Source organism: Ctenopharyngodon idella, chromosome 22, assembly GCF_019924925.1.
Source record: "Ctenopharyngodon idella isolate HZGC_01 chromosome 22, HZGC01, whole genome shotgun sequence".
Classification (NCBI taxonomy): Eukaryota; Metazoa; Chordata; class Actinopteri; order Cypriniformes; family Xenocyprididae; genus Ctenopharyngodon; species Ctenopharyngodon idella.
This window is the reverse complement of record NC_067241.1, coordinates 21556521-21575871: the sequence shown is the minus strand read 5'-3', so window position 1 is coordinate 21575871 and position 19351 is coordinate 21556521. Positions and strand designations below refer to the sequence as shown.

At 36.3% G+C, this 19351-nt stretch overlaps 1 protein-coding gene across 2 annotated transcripts in view; it reads left to right on the top strand.

The window, feature by feature from the left end:
* The first annotated feature begins 2664 nt into the window (after positions 1–2664).
* dgkaa (diacylglycerol kinase, alpha a) overlaps positions 2665–19351 on the top strand; it is a 32736-nt gene continuing 16049 nt past the window's right edge. For both annotated transcript variants that reach the window (XR_007927549.1, XM_051880307.1), the window contains exons 1-3: positions 2665–2896; positions 17017–17115; positions 19105–19181. Coding sequence is in view for 1 of the 2 variants with exons in the window: in XM_051880307.1 (XP_051736267.1) it covers positions 17040–17115; positions 19105–19181 (153 nt within the window). In the remaining variant the exon portion in view is untranslated. The remainder of the gene's footprint in view (positions 2897–17016; positions 17116–19104; positions 19182–19351) is intronic.

The following is a 19351-nucleotide window of genomic DNA, read 5'->3' as shown; positions in this document are numbered from 1 at the left end:
TCTCCATCTATTTAATGGTTTGAACCCAAACAATGCATGCAGGAATAATCCTCCTGTTGTTGGTATTTTCTTTGACTAGGCCAAAGCCACTAATGCAGCAAGTCATTTTAATCCAGCCCATTATAGTACCAGTGAGGAACGGAATGTCACATTGTTTTCCCAGCAGCTCTCATGACCAGTTTCTGCTCGACTCAAACTACATTGGCTGGTCTCATATTTCATAATAGTATTCTCTTAATGGTTTTGATATTGCAAATACAGTGTATCCATCAGGGGCAGAGCTAGGGGTGGGCTAAGTGGGCTGGAGCCCCGAATGTTTTTCCAAAAGCCCCGAATCTTTCAGGTTTGAGGTTTCTTAAAGGATTAGTTCACTTTCAAATAAAATTTTCCTGATAATTTACTCACCCCCATGTCATCCAAGATGTTCATGTCTTTCTTTCTTCAGTCGAAAAGAAATGAAGGTTTTTGATGAAAACATTCCAGGATTATTCTCCTTATAATGGACTTCAATGGTCTCCAAATGGTTAAAGGTCAAAATTCTAGTTTCAGTGCAGCTTCAAAGGGCTTTAAACGATAACAGACGAGGAATAAGGTTCTTATCTAGTGAAACGATCTGTCATTTTCGAAAAAAATTTAAATGTATATGCTTTATATAAACAAATGATCGCCTTCCAAGTGCTTCCGCCAAAACCGCACTTTCGTATTCTTCAAAAAGCTTAAGCTGTATGTCCTACGCCTTCCCTATTCAACTTACGGGAAAAACGGAACTGGCGCTGCGTTCGTTCCGTAAGTTGAATAGGGAAGGCGTAGGACATACAGCGTAAGCTTTTTGAAGAATACGAAAGACTGAAGAAAGAAAGACATGAACATCTTGGATGACATGGGGGTGAGTAAATTATCAGGAATATTTTTATATGAAAGTGAACTAATCCTTTAACAGTGCTGTCAAAATATCATTTTTCTAATCTCTCTGTTAAAATATGTTAAACAGTTCAATATCGCTTTTCTGCAGTATACACCAATACCTGCATTACTTTCTCTCTTCTCTCCGATAGCGAGTTCACGCACACCGCAGTTGTACACAGACACGCCTCCTGTCACTCACTCAGAGCAGCGGCAGGCCTCAAGACTGGTTTTTGTTATGATATAACAACTGATATGACAACTTTTGTCAGCTAAACATTCATTCAGTGTTTCCCATTAATTACGCTATATGCCGCCATTGTTTCATAATGAACCGAAAATTTAAAACATACATAGCCTAAATGGTCTCTAATGTTGTAATTATAAAGGCCTAAATCATATTATATTATTATTGTAGGCCTAATAATTGTTTGGCATCCTAAAACACCAGTGTCAATGTAATGTAGACTGAGACTCTATATCACAACTAAAAAGATGTTTGAGCCCTCTTTAATGTCCAGGTACAAGTCAATGCTGTTTCTTTGGTCAATGTGCACACTGTACATGGGCTTAAGCTCTCGGTTTTGAGCTCTCAAAGTGCACCAGATTGATGCATTTAACCTTAAAATGTACAAAATTTTGTTCCGGCGGGGCAAGCCCTCGGACCCCCCTAGAGGAGGTACACCCAACAAAGTTTTGCAAATTCCTGTGGGAAACAATGTACATTTTATGAACCTTACTCCAGCATAATACTACAAAGTTCCTTTCATGACAGTAAAGCTGTTGACGGAAATTTAAATTGTCATTGGACGAAATAGATTTGGGCTAAGCCCCGAATGTTTACAATGTCTGGCTCCACCCCTGGTATCCATCCATCCATGTCTCAATCCATATCTATCTATCTATCTATCTATCATGGAAGCCCATTTCCGGCACTAAATAAAAAAATAAAAACAGTAATAAATCAGAATTCTGACTTTTTATCTCGCAATTGTGAGTTTATATCTCGCAATTGTGACTTTTTTTGAGAAAAAAAAGTCAGGATTGCAAGAAAAAAGTTTCACACAATTGAGTTTATCTCACAATTGTGAGAAAAAAAGTCAGAATTCTGAGATAAAAAGTCACAATTACTGTTTTTATTTTTAGTGGCGGAAACTAGAGGCTTCCATTATCTATCTATCTATTTCTCTATCTATCTATCTATCTAATCTGTTTGATGTGAAACACAGAGTTCATACACAACACTTTGCAAAAGTGCCATTTTGATTTCATTCTGATAAAAATGTCATGAGCAATCACAAATGCCCGACCAGTTAAACAGTTTTGTTTCATGTCTCCCTAATAAATGAAATGGTTCTTAATCCCTTTCAGAAAGTAAGGATTTGATTGGAGCTTTTACAATCTGGTAGCCTACCACAAATTCCTGTATCAGTTAATCAAGCATTTGGCAATCAAATATATAACAGCTTAATTGCATGACAACTGTTAAAAAATTGCACTACACAAAAGATGTAAATGATGACATTTAACGATGACACTTTTAATAGTATAATGTCACACCACCCTGTTGACTGTCGATGTGTAACCAAAAATGTAACAAGTTTCTGTTGATTAATCATTCATGCATATACTATCTATCTATCTATCTATCTATCTATCTATCTATCGTTAATGCTGCTGTCGATGAAAAGCAGAGTTCAGTCACATCCATCTGATCAAAGTGCATCGCTCAGCTCAGACTCATGAGCGCGGGCGGTGCTGTGACTCCATGGGAGTGTCACTCACAGTTAGGCGTGTTCACTTTACTGTCAGTTCTCAGTCGGACAAACACAGCTAAACGCTTTCTCGCAGGCGAAGCTGGTTCTGCTTCCTTCGCTACTTGTTTATTAATTTTGTAAGCGCTGAAGCAGTTTCTGAGTGATTTCGCTCTAGGCGTCTGTTTTAAAGACAAGACAGAATCACTAACCGGCGCTGCCGACCTCAAGACATTAAGGTAACGCAAACGTTTTATTATTATGTTGAGACGAGCGAGTTTTAGAGAGTTAACGACCTTTAAAACAGTAGCAGTGATTTTGTACTGTGCTGCATGTAGGTTTTATGCATCATTTCTTACGGCAGCGACTCAAAAAACCTCTGACTGTTCAAACGGAGTGTTCATATGCGACTTCGAACTGTTGTATCGATGCCCAGAATGTTGTCTAGTTAAAGATAGGAATTGTAAGGAATTTAATGATTCTTTCGATTCGTTTTAACGAGTTCGGTTCCTTAACGGTTCCATATTTAGAATGCCATTTTTTTATTACTTTGACAAAGAAATGTCTTTTTAAAAATCGACTGCCCTCAACGGTTGTTAGCAAGTGATGAGATGATTTCAGGTTTCAACAAAGCATAACAATATAACAAATATATATGTACAAAAATAAATTGAAATAGTTTTCTTGCAAAAGGTATTTACAGACTTTTTAAGGCTTCACAGACTTTTTTAGAGGGTGCACAAATGCAGTAGTAATAATAATAATCCAATAATTGGCTCTAAATAATAAATACAAATACTAAACAAACAAAATGTGGTATCATATTTCAATTATTTATTTATTTTATGAAATAAACTCATCATGTGTATCTCAAATACAATTGTCATATGAACAACCAGTCAGCAACTCACGAGCCTAAAAGACATAAAAGACAATAGAAGTTCTTTTCTAGTCGTGAATGATGACGAAGTTAACTTGCGTTTAAGAAAATGAGTCAAATTAATTGTTTTTGATTCACCAAAAGAACCGGTTCGTAAGTTCCATTCGTTGAGAATCAGTCTACATTGCTTGCGCTGTATCTTTATGATTCTTTAAAAGAACCGACTCATATGAGTCATTTGTTCGAGAATCGGACTACACTGATGTGTGTTTCGGACTGTAAATTCATATTGCGGAGGTGAATAATAGTGCAGGAAACAGTGTTTTTTTTAGCATGCCTTCCGTATTAATGTATGTTTGCTGATCCGAACGTCGTGAAAATAATTCTGTTTAGGCATTTTAGTGAGTTAAACAGACAACAGCTCACTAGATTTTGAGACGCAGCGACTGTGCGATTCTCAATTATACTTGTCATACACAGATCAGGCTATTTTTATTTGTACCTGTTAACTGCATTTTGGTGGTTTTCCTCTTTGCGTCGAAGTTGTTGGCTTCGTCTGGTAGGTTTGTCAGATGTGTTGTTATTCTCTTTCAATGAACTATATAGACTGTGAACCCTGAGTCATACTGTTATGTGAAGTGCCTGGAAACTTAAAATACAGTAAAAAAAAACCCTAGATAAGATGGTTTTTGAAAGTTTTTTTTACTGTTTAAAAATATAAATACATGGTTACACAACGTATTTCAAAGAATATCATGCTGGGAAAAAGTGCTTAAGGAGTTTTGCTGGTGGTTTAGGATGGTTTAACTGATCTACCAGCCAAGCTGAACCTAACTGGGTTTAGGTGGTCTCTCAGTCTGACCAGCCAAAAGTCCCCCAAACCCATCAAAATGGACTGGCAAAATACCCTAGCTTGGTTTAAGATGTTTTATTCAGCTATTACTTTTTGTGCTTCTTATCATGATGTTATTTGACACATTTATCTGAACTGGTTAAGTAACGTTTGCATTCTCTGGATTTTTCGCCTGAATTGTTTATTTTACCGGTATCTCTTCAGTAGGCTGATGAATATCTAACTGCCTTAATAATACAGATTTTATCTAAATATTAATTTCAACCTTCTTCAGTTTAAAGGTTTCCAGTAACTGTGGACTGAATATGTCATTGATTAAGTTCATCTCATTTTATCATCATAAGAGATTTCAACTCTTCCAGTTAAACAGGCATCATATTTTTAACAGTCTGGAAGTATTTTGTCACATATTTTTTACAGTTTTAGCTGACTGGGCCATATGAGTCACGACAGTTGAAGAGAAAGGGTTTTGAAGTTCTCTTTCTGCTCCCTTGCATTTACACCTTTACCAAATTACTTACAAACAAAGTCAGTCATTCTTGTTTTTCCACTCTTGTTTCTGCTGTCGTCACCAAAATGTATTCATCTCAGTGCAACATGCTGATATTTTAGTTTGCGGTTTTGTATCTCTGACTCATTTGAAACACTATGCTAAATTTGTGGATGTCCCTAAAGAAATTAAAACTCCTAATTTAGTCCCACATTCTCTCTGGAGCTCTTGGCTTAGTTTACCTGATAATGGTATAACTCATTCTCAGAGGAATCTATAGCCTTATGGGCTTGCCTAGAAAATCACAGGGTTATTTTCCTGTCTTCCCAGTAATCTCCTGCTTTTACAACTCATGAGCCAAGTAGTGAAAAACTGGATTCAGTGTGGCTTGTCTTTCCTAAACCCCAATCATGATTTAACTGCATTTACGCAACAGGGACAGATGAAGGTCTAGCTTTGTGAATGGAATGTCAATATTCATTTCACCACAAATTTCCTCACTTTCACCAGGTGAGTGGAGAGTACATATTAATCTCTAAAAAAAAAAGTGGGTGAAAACCTGGAAATTGCTGCTCCAAAGAGTTTGTATTCCCATATTTCCATTCAGTGGTCAGTAAAACACCATCTTCTCTAGACTGAATAGTTGGAAACCAGAATGGTGCAAATTCCCAAGCTTATCAGGACTGCAGACAAAAACTGATGAGGAAATGGATTGAATGAATGAAAAATGAAATTAATTTGAACTTATACAATGCACACATCACAATAAATTGTTCCTGGTTCTGAACAATAATTTTTTTCAACATAAAAAATTTTGATTCTTGGTTCAGTCAAGGAGTCATTTATGAACTCAGTAACAACTCTGAATGAGTGAGTCAATTCATTCGTGAGTCATTAAAAAGTAATTTTTTTTTTTTTTTTTTATGAATCAGACTTCACGACTCACATTACCACAGGGCCGTAGCCACCATAGACATTGAGGGGGACAAGTCCCCCCCCTCAATAAATTAGAAATGGCCAAATGTCCCCCCCAATATTTGATGCTGCTCTGCTGCAACCTATTGCGCACTGCTCCTTTTGTTGTTAGGATGACTAAAAGTTTTAAATGTTACATTTTTAGACTGGTCTGCCTCAGCAGTCACTGTCAGAATGACTGAGATGACCAATCAGATCAATGATTATCTTACTTATCTTACTTACTGTTCACAGATGAGTGAGAATTCCAACGCAACGCTTTAGTTTATGCAGTGAAAGTGCGTGGTGAGATATAAATAGCTAAACATTTAATATTTGACAATGGTTTTGCGATAGAAAGGTTCAGCAACTGACAGTAATATCCAGTAATGCAAACTACTTAAATTTTTTTTTTATGAAAGTTCACCGTTTTGAATTGAAAATATGCTATTACATGATTGTCATTCATAGCTGAATTTGATGAGTCAAGAAACGTTTTGTGTTTTTTACATATACACAAATAAAAGTGAATGTTTGCATATTTAAAAAAATATTATTTGCAAATAGTTTAAATTGATCACTTCATAACTACAATAGACATTTCTTTTTTGTTATTCTCTTAAATCCCTTGTAAACCTTTAGTTATTTATTTCCTTTAAATAAAAAGACCTATGACTCAACGAGCAAAAAAACTTGGCTAAAGACATGGCTATGGCCTTTCATTGCCACTGTGTCATGAAACACACGCCACTAAATGAGAATATATATGACGAAATCTCAAAGCTTTCCTGACTAGATTTTAAATTTTTTGTCACATTTTTAATGTTTAAAAATCTTAAATACATGATTTTTTTACAGTAAAATTAAAAAAATAAATAGTGATATATATATACATAGTTCAGTCATGAAACTCTAGATGGTGCAGGCTGATGAGTCCTTAACACAAGCTGATGATAATTACAGCACAAACTGATTGGTCCATGTCTGCAGCCAATGAGCTTGTTGCTCACACATTTAAATGGCTGGTTACATTCACTATAGCAGTTTGCAGCACACTTCAGAGTTCTTCCAAAACCCTCCACCTTCCCCAGCTCCACCTGTATAGATCTGCTATGGGTTATTGATATATGCAAATTGTGCAGCAGCACTACAGTATGTCTTACTCGCAGCAGCATAACTACAATGTATCGGCGTATGTATTGGCAGTAGCAAGTTCCTGTACTTGCTCTGCAGCAGTAGCAATAGTGTAAACATACCTATTAATTACCTATTGATTTTCATAGTAGTGCACCCTTTAAGCTCACCTAACAATAATATGAAGTCTTTAAAAATTGCAGCAGTTTAAAACCACAGACCATCAATAAACTGTAAATGTATAATATTATAGATTTAAAAGTACAAGCCAGTAATGCCTGTAAAGTAATATATTTGTGTAACAAACAATCTTATACAGCTAGTAAGCTAACTATGTTCTGTAGCATCTGCGCTATGTTGCTAAAACTATCCTTTGGATCTAACTGTAATTATTTTCCACATGCAGGTTCCAGGTTATACTATGCAAAAGGCTAAACATTAATCTCCTAATTTTGCAGTAAGTAGTTATAACTACCCCCCAAAAAGGCTTAACCACCTTAAAAATGCACATTTAAGAGGCTCCTCTTTTGGTGAATGTTTTCAGACAGCTTTTAAAATGGCCGCCAGACAGTGTGAACACATGGATACCCATATCTCAGTGTGCAATGGTCTGATTTTCTTGAAATTACAGGAGGTATGTAGTAACAAACACATCAATTGGTTAAGACATCAAGTAGGATAATACATTATTTTTTCTTTTTATAATCTGAGCTCAAAGATGGTAGTGTGCTTAATGGGTACTTGAGCTTAATAGGTACGTTTACCCTAATCTACAAGAACAGCAATAATCTACAGCAGCAGCAATTCAGCAGCAGTGTAGCAGATCTATTCCGCCAAGACCAAATACATTACCGATGTCATATCCATTACCATACTAAAAAACTTCCGAGAGTTGTCATGATTGAAATGCCATAGTACATTGAAATGCTGTACAATATACAGAGCTACCGCAAAAACAGAAGTTCAAAGACAAAATTCTAAAGATGGCAGTGCGCTTGTTTCTCTGGCGCAGTCTATAATGGTAAAAATCCACCCACTCCTTTTTTTTAGTATCTCCATAAATCATAAGTAGTGTCTCAGAATAAGCCGTTTGCAGTTTGATGTCACATTGCACAGGCCCTGCCCACGAATGCTGATGGACTCCCCCCTATTAGCATAGACCCTGCCCTGAGCAGTGTTGCCAAGACCGCGGTTTTCTCGCGGAATTGGGCTACTTTAACACTGTTGCCACAGGTTTGTTTTCATGCCCGCGGATTGAAGCGACCCCAAATAACATCATATTTAACCCCTCGAATGAGAATTTTACTAGGGGAACCCCAACAAAAACGTGGATTTTACCCCCTGGAACGCGATTTTTACAGGGAGAATGAAACGCGATTGGGCAAATTTTTTGGCTAGTTTTGAATAGCAATTGGGCGGGATTTGTTGTGAAAACCTGGCAACCCTGGGTGTAGTTTAGGCTGTATAAATGACATAATTATTTGCATAAGTGATATAATTAGCCTATGTGTTCTTTAATTTTTAATTAATAGTCTATGATTTCTCATGCCCTCTTATGTGCACGGGAATGAAAATTAAATCGCTTCACTCATGATGACTTACACTCTTGATATTGCACTGTGTAGGAAGGAGACTAGCGCAACAGTTGCTGCGTGTCTGCTGTCTGTAGTCTTCTCTCCGTGTGGGTGTAAGTACGTTTCTAACATGTGTCTCCTCAAGCGTGTGCCTTTGCACAGACCGCGCAGCAGGCTTTTCTGGAGGAGGACGGCGTGCACTGCTGCTGTGCAAGCTCAGACGTGCCTGCGGCTAGGCAGTTACCTTGAAAGAGTTTCCTGCACACCGCTGAGGCCCCTTTGCTTTTACGAAAAAGTCGTCCTGCCACAACTTAAATAGTCAGTGATGCTTTTTTCCATTGAAATGCAAGAAGCAGAGGGAGGCGAGCACAGCAGCCGTTCTCAGATGAGGTGTGACTTGTGCCACTTTACAGTTTGCGGCCTGTGTTTTATGGCATGTCTTGAAATTGGCCTGTCATCTGTTTTACAAGCTGTTTCAGAGTGTTTAAAGCTAAATCTTTTTCATTTAGTGAACAAAAAATTATCTTGAGCCACTCAGAGAAGGAGCCAATTATTTCCACTTTTCCAGTTATTGTTTCACAGTTTGTCATGCATGACATGTACGGGGTGAATAAACGCGTGTTGCACAGCCCCAAAGGGTGCACATTTATAGACAAAAATCATCCCCTTTTGTTGAGGTGAATGATTCACACTTACATCAGCAGGTGGAAAGCAAAGCAGTCTGTTTGAAAGTTGTGTGCTCCGAGCAGCTTGCGTAGGTGGAGCAGACCAGCAGGGGAAGACCCGCAAATGCTGGCCGGGTTTCCTCCCCCTCATCCGTCTCTTCCTTCCTCCCTTCCTCATTCTAGTCCTGTCAGTCACCCCTGGCAATGGTCTGAGGCAACACAGCTGATGGGCAAACTCTTTCCTGAGTGTACAGCATTTGGCAATTATTGACCAGATGCACATTGTGTTTCCTTGCAAATGCTGAAATGACTTGATTTGATTTGACTTAATCTAATAAGTGCAGCTCATAACCAGCAAAATGAACATTTCCCATCAGAACCAGAAGAGTAACCCATTAGAGAAAAAAAAGACAATTATAATTTTTGTCACAACTGATAGTGAAATCAGTTATTTTTATTTTTAATTGTCTGATATGCGATATGCAGAACCAATTTTTCTATATCTATTGTGTTATTTAAACTATTTGTTCTATTTTTGACACAATAATTTCTAAATTATTGAACTACAAAGATAAAAATATATTATGAATATAATAATAGCAATAATAATATCAACAACAATATTTATTTATTTATGTATTTTAATATTTTTGCTATCTAAGGGGCCTTTACACAACATAGTTTTCAACTAAAACGGAAAACTTTTTATTCGTTTTGGCCGTTCATTTATACGACAGTGTCGTTTTGAGGCCTGAAAACGTAAACTTTTGAAATTTGTGCGAATTTCACGCAAATTTGTGAAAACGGTGACATCATGCTTATGCGTATTACGTGTTCAGTCTATAGGCGCATAGTGTTTCTTTACAAAGTGACATCGCCAACTACTGGCCTGGCATGCATAATACAGCGTTTTTAATCGTTTTCACGGAATCGTGTGAACTGGGATCGTTTTGACAACATTGTCGTCTGTACGCAAAAAACGCAATGAAACTTTTTCCATTGTTAGTACATCGTTGTCGTGTAAACGTACCCTAATTAAACATACCCTATTTTTCAAGTTTCTCACCTGAATATGTTGTCGGGCGCATATGAATATCTAAAGAATAGAGTCCAATTTATCGGTAGATTGCATATATATGTGCGAATACTGGATTGAATGTGAATTATCTCTAAACACATTTGAGATCTCCTTAGTATCTACTAGTATCTTATATCTATATTTTTATAAAACCACATTCATTTTAAAGCTCTGTACTGTATTTCCTCCTTTGTCTCCTGAAAGGAAAGGGAAAACACTTGAATATATGAACTCTTGCAGATACAAAGCAGCAGTTTGACTTGACACAAGGCGACAGCTTGTACAAACAACACAAAGCTTTAGAAAGTATTGTTCCTAAATATAGTTTTAAAGGCATTGTTAAGGCAAATAATACGCGAACAGCTAATATTAGATCACTAGAACAGACTTGTAACCTCAGTATTTTTATCTCACATGAGAATCACACACTGCCCCTCTGTCTTGTCTATTTTGTGTTCAGCTTTTCTGGTAAAGTGGGTTGGAAAGGCAACTTAGTAGGCGAGATAGTGAGAGGGGTTGGGCGATTTACTGTTGTAAGTGAATTTATTGACTGTTATGCAAGAGTCATTTATATTTTTGCATGTTTTCTCTTTAAACGTGTTGACTCCAGAGTCCAGCATCTTCCTTTTGGCCTGAAAAATGTAATAGAGTACATATAGAAATTTTTAACATTTAAAAATGTGTTTGTCACAATGCAAGACTATTTAAGTGCACTGCAACAAATTTGAAATGTGATTAAAACAATGGAAAAACCTTTTACAGCATTATTTTCCCTTATTTTAACTTAAAATCTTGATGTTTAATTAAAAACAATTGTCAGCTATCAAGTTACAAATACAGGAAGAGAGAAGCATGCCACAATGCACAATACAGGGGAATCTCTCAGCAACATGAAACTAACTACTACAAACACCCACTACTTCCTTAATGCTACTGACATTTCTGTAATGCTACTGACATTTTTACCTGCATGGTTTGGAATGGCATAATGATGATAAAGATCTAAAGAGACACATGACTGTCATGCACGTATGGGGGCTGCCAAGTATAATATTAGAGTTGCAGAGCAAACAGTAAAACAGCTTCAGATATATTTATTTTGTGATAAAGAGCAGCTGACTGTACATTATCCAGCATATTATGCTGCTAATTACCCAATAAAGACATAAACTGATATTGATTTGAGTTGAAATTATTTTTAATATAAATATTATGTTTATTTTGGTTGTCTGGGACAAAGGTCGATTATATAGATTAGCAGACATTATACAAAAAAAAAAAAAAAAATCAAGTATATGTTCAAGTCAAGTATTTGAGATCCATTTAATCAATAATGGTATCCAATTGAACCCTCATCTATAATGAAAAAAACGAATTTTCCACCTCGGCAAATGAACACATTGGCATGAATGAATGTGCATCTTTATTGTATAAATGACTGGCAGCTGTTTCTGAATAATTTAAAACAATTTACTGTCCAGAAGAGTGATGTTATGGTCTATGTCTTGTTTTTGTGGGTGGTCTCAAAGACAGTGTACTCTGCTGAGCCACAAGGAGCCCCTAGCGCTATGTTTTACTGCACTGTTTGGTGAAGCAGAGATTTGTCCCCCTCCATAAAACAGAGCTATGCATGCAAATAAGTGATGAGAAAGGCCAGAATCAAATTACCACGCTTCTGTGCTCAGCCCAAACAATTAGAGATTCAGAAAGAGAGAGAGAGAGAGAGAGAGAGAGAGAGAGAAAGAGAGTTAGTGAGTGTCCAAGACCTGTAGCCATCAGCCGTTGTAATGCTTATTGTCATCTGGTTGAATATCATGAAAAACAATTTTTATGTGTCATATTTCAACCCAAACTCATAAGACTAAAAACATGAAATTATATTTCTTAGCCCTCTACCGCATGGTTCATTTCCTTGCCACTGTCTCTTGAAGAGAACATTCTCATTTTTTTGTTGGTAAGAGAAGACCTTAGTTTAGCCAATGATGTGCTTTGGTTAAGTCACATAACATGCAATTTTTTTCTGTGGCATGATTTCTGACAGACTGCCGTCTCTTGTCGGTAGTTGCTGAAAGCAAACTAAAATGTCAGTGACAAACAAAGACCAGCCCATGTCACATTCACAAAAAATTGTAATTGGTAACATCATCTCAGGTAAGTTATGATGACACATTCACCACTCAAAAAAGTTTTTATGAAATTAGTTTTTGGTAAATCGATAAAATGCCTGTGTTGCCAAGCGGCATCACTGTGCAACAATGGAATGACATTATTGTAATAGTTTAGCTAGCTAGCAAAGGTCAGCTGCAGTCTGTAACAATAACAACATTAATGCTAGTGATATAATGTTGATTAGTCGTATGTTAAGGACTGCCATGGCATTTGTACTATGGATTAAATCAACATTGGAGACCTGCCTGCCCACTGCCACCACAGCCAGTACTACTGGACCAGACCAACCACTGGCCTACAGTGGTGTCTCAAAAAGGCAGGTGCAAGTGGCTGTAAGAGTATTTTTAGGGTGAAGTGCACCAAATGTGATGTGTGCCTGTGCCTCACCTCTGAAAAAAACTGCTTTGTGAAGTTTCGTACAGGAAAAAGGTGAAGTTTCAAGGATTATGGGGGGTTCATGTTCATAATCTTCCTCTCATAAGATTGCGTAATGTTGAATTTTCATGAACTGCAATGTTTTTGGTTTTATGTCAGTGTTTTATGATACATAATGAACAGTATTATATTTTTTTTTAACTATAAATTTGCAATTTAAATAATATTCATGAAAAATGTAATGAAATTCAAAGAATATAAAGCATTATTCAGCAAAAAAGAATGGAATAAATAAAAGCACAAGATGTTGGAAGGTGTTGTTTATAATTACTGCTAAAGCTTATAATAGCACTAATTGATTCAATACAAACAACATTTCTGAGGAAAAATATTAATTATATACACTTAGACTTATTCTAAGTTATTTCCACTATTGTATGTTGTTGCTGTATGGCAACTTGTCATAAAGTACCTTAAAATAATATTTTTTTCAAAACATTTTTTACAGCACTTCAAGTTAAGCCATTCTAAGAAAAGAAAAAGAGTCAAATATTTTTTTCTATAGGTCTATCATAATGCGTGCGGTAGAGGGTTAAAAAGAAAATAAAGCATGTTTTTTGGCTAGTACTAATGTACTTTTGTTTCATATGTTTTATGTTTTTCAGAAGATTATCTGTTAGAAATGCATGACTTATAAGATCAACTTAGATTTTTTACCTCAGGATGTTTGATTTAAATGAATAGTTTAGCCATGAAACTCTACTTGCATTCTGATTGGTTCGTTTAATGTAACCTTCTCACCCAAATATTTTCACACATTCATTACTATTTCCCTTTATAACATGACTCATCCAAATGAAGGTACCATCTCTGCGCGCTATGCAAATTCTTATTCTATCCCTTCATTCCCCAGCACCACCTGCCTAGATCTGCTATGGGGGTCTCCCTCTCTCTAGCAGCAGCAGCAGCATGTTTCCCTTCATTTTATGTTCTGAGCATTTAGCAGACGCATGTCGTACTTGCTCTGGAGCAGCAGCAGCAACCATAGCTCCAGCAGTAGTGTAGCAGATCTAGTCCGCCAAGGCCAACCCTATGTAAATTATATAATAAAATCCAGAGAGTTGTTATGACTGAACTATACGTAAATAAACTAGGGTGACCAGACGTCCTGTTTTTCCCAGGACAGTCCCGTATTTCAGGTCTATTTTTGGTGTCTGTTCTTATTAAGGAAAAAATCATGTTTTGTCCCGTATTTCATCTTTCCTAAAATTTCGTATTGACTGATAGAACGAGTAGTAGTAGTGTTCTGTCACGCGAGAACAGCCCAATCAAATTTGTCATAGAACAAAATACCATCTAATCACAATTCGTTATCGATTAACTTGCCGTTAGTGAAGGCGGGATAGGCGGAATCACGCTGAATGACGCACACCAGAAGCGCGCTCTTTCTCTCTTTCCTTGCGCGCGATCCAGTTCTCATTGTGCCTGAATGGTCAAATGCACACATAGTTGCCAAAATGTCCATCGTGTGGAGTATCTCACGTAAATACAGTCGGTTATTGATTAAGCGGATGTAAACAGGTGGGTGAAAACCAGATATGTGTCAGTATATTACATCCATGAATTCGGTCTTAAAGGGACAGTAGCCTAATTAAATATTTGTTTGTCATTAATGTTAATCAAACAACAAAATGTGTTAAATAAATGTATATATGGTAAATAAACCTACTGTATCTGAAAAACAAGTTTATTTAATTTGTACCTCTATTGTATTTGTTGTATTGTTTGTACATTTCTTTTTATATATAACAATAATTATTGTGAAATAAAATTTCTCATATTACAAATAAAATGGTCATATTGCCCGCCCCTTGCTCAACTGTCCCGTATTCCACCATGAGAAATATGGTCACCCTACATATGTAAAGTTAAAAATGTATGTTTCCTTTTATCTGTCAGAAATAATTGATAAGACAGCAGTGAGTATGTAAAATAGCCTGTCATGCACCAGCTATATCTTCCGCTGTTAACAGAAAACTATTGCTTCTGTTCTCCCAACTTTCTCTCTCTCTCACACACACACACATACACACACACACACACACACACCCACCCACCCATATATACACCGAATAGGCCACACAAACAAAGTTCCTAGGCAACGACACTAACCTTTTGAGAGAATTAACTGAGAACGGTATGACCCTTTGTTAGCTCACATCACATGAGATGAGTGGGTGTATGGGCTTCATTCTCTCTGCCTTTTCTGTCCTATCAGAGTTTTTGAGCTCTTTCATTCTAGGAAGAACGTAAACTGCCATTAAAGTGGATTGTACCCTTGTTCTGTTTTTTTTTTTTTTTTTTTTTTTTTTCATGCTGACAAACTTTCATTAGAGGTTAGGTTAAGGAACTCCTCCTGATGTTTGAACTAGAACTTTGCATATGTTTGTTTGTTGGCTTTAAATATGTGGCTGGTTTTCTGTTCACAGACAAATGCAGAATCACTATTATGACTTTTACTCTGGCTATTATTAATTCCACACACACACATACACAAAAAGAAGATCTGTAGACGTAACACTTGCTTTAAGTAGGTCACCCATTTATTCTCCATCTAAGCTGTTTGGCTTCTGTTAAAAAGTTTGAAGATACCTTAATGATTGTGCATAGGAAGAAAAACTTTAGTCTGGCACTAGCATGCTAATCTCCCTGGACAGCCTTTTTCCTTAATGAGAGTGCTGATCCATTTTCCATTACAGATGAGACCCAGAAACAGTGTTTCTGTGCAATACACACACACAAAAAGAGAGACTTTGTGAGTCTCTTTCAGCCATAGGTCCTTGAATCAATGCTATGTACACACTTTCATTTTTAGTCTTGTCATTGAACATGTTTTGTATGTTAAGCATAGGCGTACATATATGACATATATTAATATATGACTCTTAAACTATTTTCTGTCAGCATTCCATTGGTGTCATACACAAAAACATAAGATTAATCTTTTAATCGGGAACACAAATTTTTTGGTAGTCATGTGACCACGAGCAGTGTGCGTTTGTTGCTTTCTGTTCGCATAGTTTTGTTTTCTTGAGCATGTCACAGTGACAGTATGTAAATGAGGGATTGATGTGACATGCTGATTTACATAGCCAGACTGGCATACAAAAACAATGTTCATATTATTAATGTATAGATCATTTTGCAAATATAAAAATAAAATAAAATTTTAAATATTTTTTTTTTTAATTAAAATAAATAAGTTTGGGGTCTGTAAGATTTTTTTTTTTTTTTAATGTTTTTGAAAGTATCTTATGCTCACTCAGGCTGCATCTGTTTGATCAAAAATACAGTAAAAACAGTAATATTGTGAAATATTATTACAATTTAAAATAACTGTTTGAATATATTTGAATATATTTTAAAATGTAATTTATTCCTGTGATGCAAAGCTGAATTTTCAGCATCATTACTCCAGTCTTCAGTGTCACATGATCCTTCAGAAATCGTTCTAATATGCTGATTTGGTGCTCAAGAAGCATTTAATGAATAGTTGCTGAATATCTTTTTTTTTAAATGTATTATATACTTTTTTATAAAATCCAAAATGAAACCTTAATTCTTATATGGTGTAAATGACTGTACCGGGCTTTTTATCTTTTCATGCATGAATAAAATCAAGATGTCTTTATTTAGCAACACTATAAATTCCTTGCATAATAGAAAAAAAAAAGAAACACATTGTAAGATTTGAATGGCAAATTATTTTGACACATTTAAAGTCTTTGCTCAGCCTTAAAGAAGAAAAAATAACATTTCAGACACCAGAAGGTCTAAAGGTGAACTTTGAATTGCTACTTTCGTTTATAAAATATTTCACCATGTTCATGGGGAATTTTAGTATCATACATAGTATCAACATTAGTATCAACATTATTCATGCAGAAACATTTTAAAAGAATTTATGGTATGTGCCAGAGGGGATGTTACGAGACTGACGGCAATGTGCATTCATTGTATTTCCATAATTGTGTCTAGGCCTTAAGATTTTCTTGTCTTAATGCCATTTGTGTGTTGTGGATTTTCTGCTTGCTTTAAGTGCATGAAAACTGTATCAAAAGTAAAGATGGATTTGGCTTTCATCTGTCTGTTTGCCTCTCACCAACCTTTTCTTTTCACTCTTTCAGTGTTATTCAGAGGCTCTGGCGTGATGTCAGACCCGGGCGAGTCAGATGACAGAGAGCTGAGGCCCATAGACTTCATCCAGCTTCAGCAGTACATTGACTGTGAGTCTGTGATGCCCACACATCCCTCCCACTCTCACTAAATGCTCGGCATCATTACAAACCATGACTCACTCTCAGTACTTAAGTGCGAAATGACACTTTATTCTAAGGGTCGAAATAACATGCCAGTCGTGTGCATCCAAGACGTCTGTGAGCCCAGTTTACTTACAGTTTTTCACTTGCATAAATATTTTATACATAACTAGTGGTGAAAAAGCCTAATTTGATTGACACCATTCAGATATTGATAATGTCACTAAAATGATGTGATTATGAAAGAAAATATGCAAAAGTTCACTTTGATAAAAATGAACATTAAAGAATTAGTTCAATTCAGAATGAAAATTTCCTGATAATTTACTCACCCCCCATGTCATCTAAGATGTCCATTTCTTTCTTTCTTCAGTCGAAAAGAAATGACGGTTTTTGGGGAAAACATTCCAGGATTTTTCTCCATATAGTGGACTTCATTGGGGTTGAAGGTCCAAATTGCAGTTTCAGTGCAGCTTCGAAGGGCTCTACACGATCCCAGACGAGGAATAAGGGTCTTGTCTAGCAAAACGATCGGCCATTTTCTGAAAAAAATAAAAATGTATATACTTTTTAACCACAAATGCTCGTCTTGCGCTGCTCTGCGATGCGCCACGCATTACGTTAGAAAGGTCATGCATGACCTAGGCAGAAGATTACGTCATGGATGGCGGATTGCAGAGCAGTGCAAGACGAGCATTTGCGGTTAAAAAGTATATAATTTTAATTTTTTTTTTAGAAAATGGCCAGTCTTTTCGCTAGATAAGACACTTATTTCTCATCTGGGATCGTGTAGAGCCCTTTGAAGCCCTTTGATTTGGACATTCCACCCGTTGAACCCTGTTGAAGTTCACTATATCGAGAATAATCCTAGAATGTTTTCCTTAAAAACCTTAATTTCTTTTCGACTGAAGAAAGAAAGACACGAACATCTTGGATGACATGGGGGTGAGTAAATTATCAGGAAATTTTAATTCAGAAGTGAACTAATCCTTTAAGTTTCTTACTAACATCTCAAATTTAAAGAGGCCATATTCTGCCCTTTTACAAAGTCTTGATTTTGTTTTTGGGATCCACTAGAATAGTTCATGCTTGAATGTTCACCTCTCGACCCAGTCTTTCAGTAACGCTTTGTGCTTTGTATCTTTGCAGATGTTCAAACAGCAACATTACACGCTAAAGAAAGTTGAAAATGTAAAAAAGCATAATAGTTCCTCTTTTAAATCGACCCTGAAAAGTTTGATATGCTGATAACATAGAATAATTCAGTATAATTATTCAGTAGTATTATTAATAATGTACAAGCCTCATTGCTACTATGCAGTACATTTACATGTCCTTGTCATATAGGCTGTCTTAATATATTGGATAAAATATTAAAATCACTAATATTTTGGTTTGATCGATGTAACAGCTTCTGGAAAGACTAGTAGTTTACTAAGAAATAAAGATGTTTTTGTACCTCGTTTGGTAGTATGTGTGGCTACTAATGCTAAAGTCATGGGTTGAATTCCCAGAGAACTCAATATATATGTAAAACATACTATAATATATTTTTTATTTAAATTTTGCATTTAAAAAATGTGCATGAAAAAAAAAATTGACAACATTTATCAAAAAAGTAATATAATTTTTGCAGTCATGTCCTGTAGTTACAGCATCTGACCAGCAGGGGCTAACAGGGTCATGCTAAGTAGCCAAACCTTGGTTGCTCCAGCTCCATCCATGCATCTCATGCATGATTGAGGGATTTTACTACAGTAAGGTGTTGTAGGTATTTGCCTAAGTATGTACTGAGTTTCCGCTTAGCTTATTTGCCGTGCAGAGTTAATGCAGATACAGTTCATTAAAAGGTGTGATGTCTGTGGTCAATTGTGTCAAAATGTCATCCTGTCCAATTTTTTTTCTCTTTTTCTCCTTCTTTGCCCCCTCTCTCTCACCCTGTCTATCTCTCTGCAGACTGCAGTCTAAAAGTAAAAGATGTGTTAAAGGAATTCAATGCAGATGGCAGGTTAGCGAAGTACAGACACGGAGAGGTGAGTGAACAGGCTGCCAGGGACCAACTGTCAGCACTCTGCTTTTACAGCATCTTAGTCCAATTGCCCATGAACAGATCCATCCATCTCTGTAATGTGAATCACTTCACGTCTGGTTAAGCATATCAGAGCTCATAAGCTGGACGATTCAACGTGTACCTGCTTAGTCA